Genomic DNA, 14,269 nt, shown 5'->3' on the forward strand with positions numbered 1-14,269 from the left:
ATATCCCCAACTTAAGCCTTAACTTAAAAAAAACAAGGATAAGATAAAAAAAAATCAGATGAAACTATGCAAAAGAATAAGAGAATAAAAAAGCACCAAAAAAAGTTTAAAATGCCACCTTTGTGTGTTAAGGTTTGTTCCAAAGTTAAGTGCCTGGAACACAACATCAGCAGCAGGTTTTGCCCTTAAACAATGTATTAGCATGAACAAACTTTTCCTTTCTTTCATTTTTCCTTTTTTTTTTTAAAACAGTCACTAAAGGTTCATGACTGTGAACTACTGTCACAAATGACCAGAATCCTGTTATGTCTATATAAATATGAAATATATATTTGATTTGTCTAAAGAGGGCAAAGTTAAATAATTGTTCTGACATTTGCAGGAGACATTTGCCTGCTCCAAATAATAAATAAATAATTGTTCTAACATTTGCAGGAGACATTTGCCTGCTCCTAGTGACACTTCCATGGTTTTCTTTAATGGTAGTTTTTATATCCAGTGGGCAGCTGTTAGCCTCCTAAGGTGAATTAAAAATAAATATTCATGTTCGGAAATAACTTTATGTCGTTCCACTGCATTATTCTAAAATAACTAAACATTTGAGCTGAATTATGGGAAACCCTGGAGTGAACAAGCAGAATTAATGTTTTGTTTTTTTTGTTTTTTTTTTACAAACACTAACCTCTAATGCTTGCTCACTCTAGCTTTACGTTTGCTGTAGTCTGTAGTTATGTTTCACTCTAAAGTTTCCCCTGTTGAAACCAGTGACCTTTGTTTGTGACACTGCAAAACCATTCAGTGCAACAAGGATTAACGACATCTCAGATGAGAAAAGTGGCTTCTCTTTTATTGTTAGGATTTTCCAATTGGAAGTTTCTAAAAGGACATTAAATCTGTGCCTGGTGCAGCTTTAGACGACCAAACAAATAAAGAAAAAAAATAATACTTTTACGAAACACATTTAACAAATGTATCCAAGTCCTGCCCACAGAACTCCGCCTGTCCATCATTGTACTGCACTTTACTTCTGTGTCAGCTCTCCGCAGCTGCACTGCAACCAATTACCCAGCATGACTGATAGGAGGTGGTGTGGAGAGCTTGAGCACACACCAGGGTCACTGATGCTACGTCTCAATTAACCACACAGCTACACATGGGATGTGCCTTGGCCCTTATCTCGTATTTATAGAATAACACAGAGACAAACAGGGAACATCGCCAGGAGACAAGACCCACAAGGTCAGGTGTTGTTACAGCTGACGTTTCCACACTGCACAGGCAAAGTCAGAGGAAAAACTGTGGGGGGAAAGTTTGGATGGAAAATAAAGGTATAAGTATAAGGCATTTTTAAAAGTTGTTGTTTGAAGTGGAGCAGATTTGATTGTCCAAAAATGTATTTTAAATATATGTGATTTTATATCATATATATATATATATGATAATCCCTCCTTTCGCGGTAGTTGCGTTCAAAGACCCACTGCCAAATGGGAAAAATCACGAAGTACAGGCAAGATAGTTATTATTATATTATTTATGTATATATTTACCCTTTACGAACAAGAGACTGGGTGACAGACAAGGGGAGATGCTGAGAGATGCTACGAAGCTAATCCTCCTCCTAATGACTGTGGCATTTTTGTCTCGCTTCATTATGGAGATTTACTGCAAACAGCAGAGCCTTCAAATCACCTTTTATGACAAGTGAAATACAATCAGAGGCTGTGTTGAGAGGTCCGTGAGGTGACACTTCAGCCTCCGTGGGTGAAAATTAGCATCTTTAATCACGGAGCGAAGAACAAACAACAAACTGCAGACACGCAGGTTGGTCTAATTATAGAAGATTCCATTTTTGAATGCATATAACGGTGTGTGTGTGTTTGACATGAACGGTTTAACAACACACGATATCATATTTAAAGGACGGTTACATTTTATGATCTTACCATTCTCTGAGGTCGGGGAAGACATTATAGTGACATTATTTCAAACGCTTTGTTGAAGCAGCAATGTAGTGTAGTGATATTTAAACTGGGGGGTTGGCAGGGACGGAGCTGTCAGCAAACAATCTCAAGTCAATGAGTTATTTCTGTGTAATGTGGTCTTTGACTAGCGCCCAGGTACTAACTTCGCTAACAGCCTATTGGCCAATGGTTTGCACTTAAAAAGACATCCATATGTTAACAATAATGAATAATAATAAAAATAATCCCAACATTACAGTTTTTTCAAAATAGAACACAAAGTATTTATTCAGTTGTCTTCTGAACTCACCAAAAAACCTTAATAAATCTCCTAAAGACGTCACATGATCAGCTTGGTTGAGTTACTTCAAAATCAAAGAAAATACTCTCATCTCTGACTGTGGTAATTTTCCCTAAAGGAATTAGTGGCAAATGAAATTGTCAGAGACAATAATCAAACAGGCAGCTCACGTGCTTGATTCTTCCCCGGCAGAACAAACTAATAATAATAATACAAGCATGTTTTAAATCCGACACCTTTTCCAACACATTCCATGGAGGAGCCCATGGACTGAGTTTATTTCCCTGGAGTCTATTACCCGCTCAAGTTGTGGTAGATATATTAAGCCTCGGAGCAGCATAGGCATCATGTGATCCCTTCATACTGCAGTCGTCGGTAATACCACTGTGTTTTATGAAATTTAAATGGAATTGTTCTCTCATATTTTACCTACACATGAATTTGAAGCCATCTGGAAGATTCCCCTAATGACCGAGATTCACTTTCAGGCTGTTGACTCTTTCTTTATCTCTTTTCAAGCTGTATTTTTATGTGATTTCCCTGCTGCCTGTAGCTGCTAATGGCTCTGATGCTTCCGTGTGGTTTCTTTTAGCTTTTATTTGAGAGTGGACAACTGTTCTTCTTCCATCCCGTGGCACAGAGACGCCCAGGTTTCACAATCCCCATGTGAGGAGATGGAGGCAACATTGCTTGTTTTCCAAATGGACTTTTCATTAGGGCACAGAATGGGTTTTGGGTCAGAGCAGCAGCACAGCTGATCAAATCTCAAACAATGGAGCTGCAGGCTCAGCTCCAGCTCTTTGTTTACTGATGTGAGACCAGGTGTGTGTGTGTGTGTGTGTGTGTGTGTGTGTGCTGATGCTGATAAAGGCTGGTTCTGAGGGCTTTCTGTGTAACTACGAGCCAGAGTGAGATGTGATGCATGAGGGATGGTACTGTTTTTTTCTGTGTATGATGCTAACTGGTCCTTCACTTCCAACCAAATTCCTGTGCCCACTCACTCAAACATATTGTTAATATTTGTTACACAAGCCAGTCTGACCAGAATGTCTCAGGTCTGCTGCAGGCTAGGAATGAATTCTGCACAGACTTTCTTTTTTTCCAATGTGCAGTGTTAAAAAGCCAATTTAAAAGTTAATTTGCAGCAGGAAGTTGAGCTTTAATTTTTTGGCTAACGTTTTAATAGAATTTGGAATTTCTTTATACTGGAAAAGAATCCATAATTTTTGAAGCACTGAAAAGAACATTACTGGCAATTTTTCTAAATAGCATCACGACTAATTGAAAGAAAATGGGGAATAGGAACTTTTAGATTAGCCAACAATCAAACAACTAGCAAAGTTACATTAGCAAAGTTATATTTTTACTTGGCATACATTACTGTAAGATAAATCAAATATTAACAGCACTTTCTAATTTCATTAGTTACTTCCTACTTCTTAATTAATTTAATCCATAATTACTCAAATATTGATCATTTATGAACTTCTTGTTGTTCTATTTGTCTTCTTCCACCGACATTTTTCTCCTCGTGTCATGCATGTGTTAAAAATCAAACAATACAGAATACACATTTGTGTTTATTAGAAAAGCATGGAGCTACATTTTCACGCTCCCCACAGGTTTATTGTGTCGTTCATGGTTTTCCGCACACTGAGACCTGCCGCTCATCACACCATAATAATCCATGCCTATAGACCATAACACAGAGATATTCTATGTCTGGTTGCAGGGCAAGGTTTCACTACAATAATATTTGATTTCAATCTCCACTCTCCGAGCCCTAATTTCACGGACATTATGGCCTGTGAGCCAAAATCCCAGAGGAGAAGTTTGGGGGAAAAAATGCCCAATGAAGATTCTTCCATTTTTTTTTTTACAGATTTATTGGAGTTATCTGATTGGAAAATGAATGAGTGAACGTCACAGACATGGCAGTGGGCCATTAAGTGGTTAGAGGTTGTAAATCAGACACTGATTAAATCAGTCTGGGCCCAGAGTTGTCCATTTGCCTTGAGTGCAATTCTGACCTGATTTTGGTGATTTCCCTGACAGGTCTGTACATCACCGCAGGTATAACTGCACTGTGGCACATTTCATGCCATTAAAGCTCAGGTCTGTGGCTGAGGCTACAGTGGCCGGGGCATCACTAGTAAAAGGTATGGGGGGTGATTTTCAAGTGCAAACGGTGAACATAATATCCATGTTGGATGCATTCTGTCAGGATGAAAGAGCATCAGAATTCTTCTCCTCTTTTTACACGGTCTCCTCTAAAAATCCTTCCTCTTGCTGACTGGTCACTTTTATTGCAGTAAAAAAAAAGAAAAACAGCAGATTTAAATAAATGAAAGCACCACAAGCTCTGTTCTTTTTTCCTCTCTCTTGCAGCGTTTTATCAGCCAAGTGCTTTTTCTTCCTTTTGGAAAAGTCAGAGCTGTCAAGGCCACTTTGGGACCAAATACTTTTCCCTTCCATTTTCTCTGCACTCAGTGAGGCAGAAGGTCGAGTAATCGAGCAAAAGCAGAGACAAAGAAATAACAACTTGATGAAATAATGCAATTTTACTCCAAAAACAGCTTTGGCTGCTATTAGTAGATGTCAAACAAAGAAGTCAAAGACATTTTTAAAGCAATATTATCTCTAAGCTGCATGGAAGTCGCACTTATTGTTGTTTAACTGTTTGAGAAAAAATAAACGGAAGTATAATTTCTAACATTTTTCACCAGGCCTTTAAAACCAACAAATATTCTTGTTGAATATCACTGAGTTAAAACTAACTTTTTATGACATATAATGACAGGGGAAATCATTTTTATAACTTTGTACTCCATTTCTCCGTTCAAGGTTTTTGGTTGTGTAAGACATGGCCTGCCCACATTAGAGACAGTTTCTCTTTAATATTCAAGGTTTCCTGGTGTTAGACTAAATACTTAATGAGTTCAAGGATTCGACAGCGAGTCACCCTGGCCTCCACACAACCTTAACTCTGATGTTTGTTATTTCAGCAGTGATGACGGCGGTCTGTTGGACAAAAAGCAACATTCTGGAGCTGAGTTGCTGCACGGTTGTGTGTAGGCATGAGGGGTAATTATTTCTGTTTGGCTTAAAGTATCAACTGCAGGGGCTTTATATATAGAAGGGAAACAACACAGTGAAGTACCGTGTTTCACCCTGGACCTCAGGAACTCAAAAACCTGTTGATATGTCAACCCTACCCACTCAGCTTACATGTTCTAATATAAGTGAAATATGTATTTAATACAATTATGGTTTGTCAAGAAACTTTATGAAACTTGAGCGTGTGGCCTTGCTGTAAGGCGTCTCACCTCTCCTCCAAAGGTACAGTATTGACAGTTTTTCAGGCTGCTGAGAGACAGAATTCAACATTTATCATCGTTCGTGGTTCCGTTAGTTTGTTCTGCGCAGAAAGTCGTCTAATTTATTATAATAGTTCTGTCAAATTTCTAAAATATTTATATTGTGTGAAACTATCTGAAGGCCCTGCACTTGGTACTGTTCCTGTTAGAAACTCATTATTGTTTAATGAATTATTTATTCCCCTTTTGTTTGCTCCAATGACAGATCAATGGGTGACGGTGAACTGTCCACCGAACATTTTATTCCAATAATCATTTTACCTGCTTGCCTGTGGGAATTTCCTGGTGGCTTTTAATTTCTAATTTCCCTCCAGCAACTCCCAGATCAATGAATTCACATTTCTCCATCCTCACTTTTCTCTCTCTCTCTCTGTGTGTGTGTGTGTTCTGCGCTGAAATCGAAACATACCCTCAGTGAGCTTTGAAAGGTTGACGATGCAAAAGCACAACAGATCCATTAATGTAGCGGCCAAGGCTAATCCATATACTGAACAGGAAAATGAACATTGGACAACACACATGGAAAAAGAAACCCATATGAAGAGAATCTATAATTCATCTGGTGGGTTAGAATATGAAATGTTTGAATAATACATAGAAGGTCAATGATAATAAGATGTCCCGTCGATGGACTTTTATCGAAGTAATTATACATGTCCCATCTTTGCACAAAGACAATTCCCTCTCTCCTCCTTCATCAACCTCTTTAATTATGCAGCAGCTTTTCAGTACACGTCCATTTAACGTAAATGGAGAAAATATCCACAACAGCGTGATGTTGGATGTTAAACAGGCTAGTATAAAGAGTTCTGGCTTTGCTCACATTTTTTTGTCTATAATGCTGGTTTAAAAGCCTGGAAAGAAACTGGAGTTCAAAGTTCACAAAATCCCTCTGTGGATAACACGATGACAGAAAGTCCATGAAAACACAGATAATCTTGCTTTTAAGGTTCGTGCTGAGACCTAAAAAGTAATTTCAAATTTGAGGCTCGGGGCTTCAGCAGCTACACACGTCATATTCTATTTCTGGGAGTTTCTTTGACAAAATATGCGTGGAAAAAAATGGTTAGAAATTAACTTTCTGCTCTTGAGTAAGTATTGGCTGCATCTTAGTCTAAATACAAGGGCTACTGTTGAAGCCACATGTGAACTGGTGGTACTGTATGTGATACTGCATTTAAACGTCACCTCTCAGTTTCATAAACTGCAACTAAAGAGGATTTGTCTGCTAATTGACCAAATCCCTCATTAATTGAATAGGTTTGTAGTGAGTATAAATGTTGAGTCGAGTTCAGCCAAGTCCATTAGAGTCAAGTTCACATGGTCTTTGTCTTTGTGTGTGCCTCAGTGATGGACTGGCAAATTGTTCACCAGATGGCTGCTGTGACTGGCTCCAGTACCCTGATACACTGACAAGGATGAAGCGGGGAAAATCATTTATTGATTAGGGTTTTTTTTTTCACTATCTTTGGGCTAATCTTTATCCACTAGCTAATTGACTTATTTAAATCTGCTTTGTTTTTACTTTGTGCTTCTGAGTGTTGCTGCGGCTGAAATGACCAAATGATGTAACAAAACATGTAAATTTACATTTAAAACTGTGAGTAAAAAAAAAGTCTGCCCTTATATATTTCTGACTATATTGTGTCTTTAACACTGGCTAAACTATATGGCTAAACTACTATGTATGTGAAGTATAATGAATCAATGCACCAATATTTATCTCAATCCTTAGACATCGTCCAGATTCATCCTCTGACAAGCCCAGCAAGTGAAGGTGCCATTTCTGCATTGTTTTCTTCACATCTAGCTCTGTTTCTGCAGGGTTTTAGATTGCTACATTCACATTCAGACTAATCTGGCAACAGTATCTCTAACAGTCTAATCTTTATGATTACACCAGTCCATACTGGTGGGTACAACGTACTGGGGTGTCAGTGTATTTTGAGACTTTGGTCTCCGTGTGTTTTCTGCTGAACATTTATTTTTATCTAAATAAATATATGTTTCAGAAATTGAGATATTATTCCATTAAATAGGACTTCTTCTATGAACTTTTTTATTTATGTTCTGAATTGAATAAAAAACCTTCTCTCACCATTATTATTACGAAGTTAAATCTAATGACAACTGGGTCCATTTCTCATTCACAGTCTAGTGACAAGTAACCTTAACTGTGTAGTTTTGGTGTCCATGTAAAAGCATCAACAGTTATTTAGTTTAACCATTCTAAGGTTCATCCTCAGCCTTTTACACACAGCAGAACAACAAACACAAGACTCACTGTCTCTTGACAAATATTAGGAGAGCTTCTCTGTGTCTGCATTTTTCTCCCACCACCAGTAAAATGATCTTTCTGTTTTCAAGTATACAACATGGACAGCACATTACCATTCTACTGCCAGAAATAAAAACTGAGGAGGAGGAGGAGGTCTCTTCAGTGTGGGGCAGTGAAGGTACAATCTGAGAGGCTTCAAACCTCTTAAAATGCCACATGTTGGGAGGTCTATTTTCTCTCAATCTCTTCTCTCGCCACAGGGAAGTCTGAGTGTGTGTATTAGTGTGTGTATTAATGTGTGTGTGAGGGTCTGTGTGTGTTTCAGGTTGAAGTCTAGGTCAGATGCAGGTGGTAGTTCTTCACCTGGTCGGATCAGTGGTTTATAAAGAGAGAACAGCAGAAATAGGCACAGAATACAGTACATGAATGCATGGATACAACATGAATTAGTGGAGACATAAAAAAACCAAGTGTTTCTTTATTAAACAGCCATAAAAAAAAGACACTTGTTGGTATATGATGCCCTCCAGCTTGTTTTAAGAATGAAGTGACCCTACATTTATTTTTTGGCTATTGTTGCTATTTAGGACATTAAGTCAAATTTGCAGCTGATTTTTGGAATATTTTTTTATATATATTTTGTCATGTTTGTGTTGAATACTAGCAATATTTGTCACTAACGCGTCATGTTTTGTGAAATGAAGTAATTCTCACTTAACATTGAATTGATATGGGTATTGTTTTGGTAGTGTTTGTTTAGCTTGGGATTTTCAGTCGTGTTCATTGGCCTTTTTTTTTTATTTTGCTGCTCAGTTTAAAACTCTTTTTTAAGTTTTACTTTTGGACTAACATGTTTTTAATTTGACAAACTATTGTCCTCAACCTGCAGCGACATTTTTGAGTCACATGTAGGGACATGGGTCAGCACTTGAAGTATGTGTGTTAGTGAGTGTGTACAAGACTGTGGTGTTAGTAGAATGATGGCAGTGTAGGAGAAAAGGGGGCGGACTATCACCATCAACCAAATATAGAAGTCCCTCAGTCTCTGGAGAGACCTCCAGGAGTCTCCTTTTACACTTTAACTCTGCCCACTTCGCCTGATGAGCCTTGAGGCTTGGAGCTGCAGGCTTTGTTACATCAATTTCCCTGCGAGGAGGAATCATGGTGTGAATTTTATTAGTCCTTCTCTGCTGTATATTGCATTTCTATGATAGGGATATTGAAATCATTTAAAATGCCAACGGTGTGTTCTTTCAGAGATAGAGATCTTGACTGTCCATCCTAAGTGGAAATACTTGAGCAGCAGTGGTCCAGCCTGAGCGCCTCAATGAGGCTTGATGCAGAATGACAGTTAAGAGAATGGTTCTCCTAGAGAACCGTTTGTGCTTTTACCTCACTACAGGAAGGTCAGTGGTTTGATCCCTGATGGAATTCTGCATGGGGTTAGTATGTCTTCTCTGTGTGTTTTGGATGGCGGTTCTTCAGGTTGTCTGTTTTCCCCCTCAATTCAAAAACATACAGAATTAGGTTCACTCTAAATTGACCACAGGTATGAGTGTGAGTGTCAACAGTTTGTATTGTAATGAAGCCATGTGATGGACAGTGTGTTGTTGTACTTGCAACTGTGTAAAGAATTAGTTTAGAGAGGAAAGAAATCAAAATTTCAAAATTTCAACACAACAGAAGATATGTAGTGATAAATATAACCACTAAGAGGCCCTATTCCATGGAATTATATTACAAGGGTTTTTTTAACATATAATATTACAGTAAAAACAATGATATGGTAGTGATATTTACAGATGACTCGAATGTCAAAGGTCTTGACCCTGTACTGACATACTGTATTTCTTATAATAAAACAGATGAATATGACTCTCAGTGCATGTCTCTGAAACTCAAAGCAGCTTAAGAGGTTTTTGTTTCTTTTGTGAATTAATTTAGGTCCAAACAGACCAAAAGCCGAGCACTGTTTGGAAGGGTGTTTGTGTATGAAGGGTCTTTGTGCCCGGAGCCCTGAGGGCAGCAGAGCAGAGCGCGGCTCTTTCAATGTTTGATTTATAATTGAAGGCTGTGTTTACATCCGCTCTCCGGCCTCCGCAGCACAGTTGTACGTTTCATGCAGAAACCCAGAAACTGAAGCCCATTACATTTTTTAAAGAAATAACAGTGAAGTATGGAGCGGGTCATAAAGCATGCTGTATATATTCGGCTGTACATCATTGTGTACACTGGTGGTGCTGCGACAGGACAGCAGAGGAAACATTAAATCACCAGCGACAGCTGAGAAATGGACCACCTTTTGGCTCTGTACAACAGTTGCATTGTGGGTTACGCGGATGATCTGAGCTGAGACCGTGGTTGCAGCTAATGAGTGATCATTACACTGTGACCAATCAGCAACTTCATTCATTACGTCTTGGCACAGGGAAGCTGTTCAAAGGTGTATGTAATTTGGAAACTCACACGAGCCTATAAGAGATTAATGAAAGCAGGTTGGAGTTTGTTTTTGTGTTTCTTTTTTCAAGGCAGCAAAATATTAAAATAATAAATGCAATAATAAATGCAAAGGTAACACCTGAAAGCTTTTTGCAGAAAATTGCAGACACCTAAGCAAAAGCTTAAAGTTAGCCAAGGAAAAATTATATACTTACATGTTAGTCATAAAGTTGAGAATTCACTAAATATAACACAGTAAGTTAAATTATATGTCAAAGGAGAGTGACATTTCTTCTTTTGCCTCATGCAATAAATGTTTTGAGTTGTGGACCACACAGAACTGGTCAAACTGCCACATCTGGTCCACAAGCCAGACTTTGGACTTCTTCTTCTAGTCTAAGAACCAAATTAAAAACATTTGCGTCGGTGGTCAACACTTTTTTTTCTTTTTTCCTCTCTCAGAGGTGATATCCATGGATCTTTTCCGTGCCAGAGTTTTGGAATGCAGCTGCGTCATCATGCATAATGAACAAGCTCAGTTTCCTGGAAATCACTTTGTTTTTCTCCGAAAGTCTAATTCAACAGACGTATTCGCCAACCGCCTCACCCCCCACCTTCCAACCAACCCTTCTTCTGTGTGCAAACAGCGATCGGTGTATGAGATTATAAAGTATTCATGCAGCTCGTCAAATTCTGCCAGGCAGCACCATTACCCGCTTTGCTCTGTGGAGACATTGAAGGTGAACAGTTAAAGTGGATGGATTTACAATGCTCTCATCTATTCCTGTGCATTACCTAACCTCCACATACACCCAGCCTCTGTAGTACCAGCTCACTAAGTTTGTGCATTTTAACCTTACTCCATTCACTCTGCTGCACAGTGGCACCAGTACACACCCTGAGGCTGCTGTAAAGTACTGCGCTTAATTAAATCCCGTTACAGCACAAATATGATTATTTATTTAAATCCTGCACTAAATTGTCTCTAAACCATGTAATAGCCTTCCAGCTGCTTTGAAAGCCTCAGCAGGAGCCATTAGAGGCTGATTCCAGAAAAGAAAGAAAGAAAAAAAAAAACACCTGAGTTTCAACAGCAATTCTGCTCGTTTAAGAAGCTTTGGTGCAAGACTGAGGCTCGAACATTAGAGCCACTTAGATCAGGACTGCTGATGTAAGTGAAAATAAGAGGAGCAGAGGGAGGGGATCGACTGGGAGACGTTTCCTGAACATGTATTTATTTATTTAACTGTAAATACAGATTCTGCAAATAAATAATGTAACATGCACAGAAGACACCAGCTGAGGATCATGTGCAGGATCCGTGACACAGATGCAGGGCCAACTTTACTGATCCACTGAACTGGTGGTACTGCATGTTTACGACAGAGCTCTGAGCTCTTAAAATAGGTGGCCTTGTCCTTTAAAAGCCCTGCCTTTTAAATATTTATGCGCACACACGATATAATCCAAGTCTGTGCTGGAGTTTTTATTGATGTATAAAGTAAAGCACGCCATCTAGTGGTTTATTGATGCTCTGATTTACTGTTTTGTTCACCTTGGTGCGGTAAGAAGGCATTTCTTTGTCATTATTAAGTCGACAATTGTGTTATGAACCATAACTATGGTACAACTTCCACCCATATATGGTAAATGTTTAAGACGTTTATCCTAATTTAAACTCCAAAATACAGTACATATTTTAATGATTTTAAATAGAAATTAGGTTAATAGAAAATATTCACTTGAGATAATACAAAGTTAACTAAAATGTTACATAACACATTTTATTAGTGGTAAATAATATTTACAACAAAATGTCATCTGTGCATGTAAACATGTTTACCCCCCCAAAAATCATCTTCACTGTAATGAAATATTAGTAAATTTAATTTCGGATGACGTCAATGATTGAAGCCTGTGTATATCAGTCATCTTTTTTATACAAAACTTCAAGAATGAAAGGCAGATGCTTCCCAATGCTCAAGTATTTTGGATTCAGAGTAACATGAGCCAGGACTTCCCTGAGGTCTTCATCAGATCCTCGTGTTCTGTTGATGAAGAGTATGGAGCAGCCAGAGCTGCAGAGAAGCTCTTCTTTCTGCAGAGCCAGCAGATCTGGGAGGTACTGCTGAGGATCATGGTCCATAAGAACCAGGTCCAAACCCTTTCTGCAGTTCTGATCCAGAAACAAATGAAGTGTTCGGATTATGTTGGCTGAGCTGGATGTCAACACCTGAAACTGAAGATGTAAAAAAAATAGTTCTTTTCTGTGAGGTTTTTATTTTTACTTGTTTTCTTTTTTTCCATTTTAGGCTGTGCTGCTGTAATGTACCTGGTGGTGTTTAAATCCAGACACAAGGATGATTTCTTCTCCCAAGTCTGCTGTGAGAGGGTCCATCTCCACTGTGATCAGCTTGCCAGTAGGGGGCAGTAGACGCAGCATGCGGACAGAGCTGTAGCCACAGTGCATCCCCAGCTCCAGAACACTGGAGGGATGGAGTCGCATCACTGCTTCATCTAATATTTTACCTGAGGGTGAAAGACAAAAGTGAGTGTAAGAGTATTTAATCATTCTCAGGAATGCAGTAATATTTTTTTTTAAATATTACATTTACTTGCAAATATAAATTAGTGAAATTACTACTCTACACCATTTATTTAAAAAAAAACCCATAGTTCTCCTGTACTTGTTACCTTTATTTGAACTTTTTATAATAACTTCAAACAAGCATTTAAACATTTAAATGTGAAATGGATATAAAAACTGTGCACCCTCTGAAATGCACTTGTGTACCATTAGGTGTCCGTGTACCTCAAGAAAATATAGAACAGCTTCTTTGATTCAGGAAACATGATTTCTTTCTTACGTGTTTAGATTTTCTACCAGACTATTTATACAAACCCATCCATGTTGGTCTGTATCAACATCTAGCTTTCACAGGCAGAACTTAGTGAATAATGAGGAAACTGTAAAGAGCGTTAGTCTGGATGAAGGCGAAGAAGAAAAGGAAGAGCCTGACAAGGACAATGTGATAATAGGGTGAATAAAAATAGTCTGGGGTCCTGTAAGGCTTGATGCATTATGATAGAAAAGACATTGAGTTTCATTAGCGGTTGGTCAATAATAGATAAAAGAGAGATAAAAAAGACGGTTAATGATAGATTAAACAAGGTGATAAAGGATAGAGATGAAAGTGCATTAGTAAATGAGCAGAATTAGTTAAAAGTGCGCGTGGTTTTGGACAAGATGAATAAAGCGCTGATAGCAAAGGGTTGTGTAACTGGTACTTGGCAAGCAAGAAACAAATATAGCTCACTAGTGCCACCTATTGGCAGCAACCATATTAAAACAATATCATAAATTCGTGTCATAATTTGATGACAGAACCATATTAAAACAATATAAATTCGTGTCATAATTTGATGACAGAAAGCCCCTCATCTAGAAGCAATTTAACAAAAGTTCTTTTTACTTTGCATATAGTATTGTGTTTGTATAATTCAGTTCTGTTAGGATGCATTTACCCATGTCTTGATCAATTGCTAAGGAGGGATTTTTCGCTGCGTAGAGGTCAAAGGTCTCCAGGACACTGTCCACTTTGCCGTGGGTGCACTGGGTGAAGACAAAGGCGTGGGTCCTCCTCACACAGACTTTTCCTCCCACCATCTTCCTTGCCCAGGCCAGTGCTTTATGGTAGAGCGAGGAAACTCTGTGTCTACATCGAGTGGACAACATGATGATGGCTGGAAGCAGAGGAACTGAAACAGCGAGCAGCCACATGTTCATACGAAGGTTGGATAAACTGAACTGATGAGAAGAAATCCAAGAACCTGTGAAGACAAGAGAAGGAAATGGAATTTTAAAAATACTAATCTTTAGCATATATTTTATAATAGATGGTGAATATAATTC

At 38.4% G+C, this 14,269-nt stretch overlaps 1 protein-coding gene and 1 long non-coding RNA gene across 4 annotated transcripts in view; one reads left to right on the forward strand and one right to left on the reverse strand.

The window, feature by feature from the left end:
• Positions 1-12,801, forward strand: part of LOC112488195 (uncharacterized) — a 31,374-nt gene extending 18,573 nt beyond the window's left edge. The window contains exon 4 of the long non-coding RNA XR_003052037.1: positions 12,669-12,801. This is a non-coding gene — a long non-coding RNA (uncharacterized LOC112488195). The remainder of the gene's footprint in view (positions 1-12,668) is intronic.
• The window catches only part of LOC103390712 (transmembrane O-methyltransferase homolog), a 3,794-nt gene continuing 975 nt past the window's right edge, over positions 11,451-14,269 (reverse strand). For 2 of the 3 annotated variants that reach the window (XM_017039250.2, XM_017039249.2), the window contains exons 2-4: positions 13,882-14,187; positions 12,689-12,885; positions 11,451-12,595 (exon numbers count right to left, since the gene is read on the reverse strand). In XM_017039250.2, coding sequence (XP_016894739.1) covers positions 12,281-12,595; positions 12,689-12,885; positions 13,882-14,143 — 774 coding nt within the window. In that variant the 5' untranslated portion in view covers positions 14,144-14,187 and the 3' untranslated portion in view covers positions 11,451-12,280. The remainder of the gene's footprint in view (positions 12,596-12,688; positions 12,886-13,881; positions 14,188-14,269) is intronic. The other variant, XM_008326661.3, reaches the window with a different exon arrangement.

This window comes from Cynoglossus semilaevis, chromosome 15 (genome assembly GCF_000523025.1).
Source record: "Cynoglossus semilaevis isolate Cse_v1.0 chromosome 15, Cse_v1.0, whole genome shotgun sequence".
Classification (NCBI taxonomy): Eukaryota; Metazoa; Chordata; class Actinopteri; order Pleuronectiformes; family Cynoglossidae; genus Cynoglossus; species Cynoglossus semilaevis.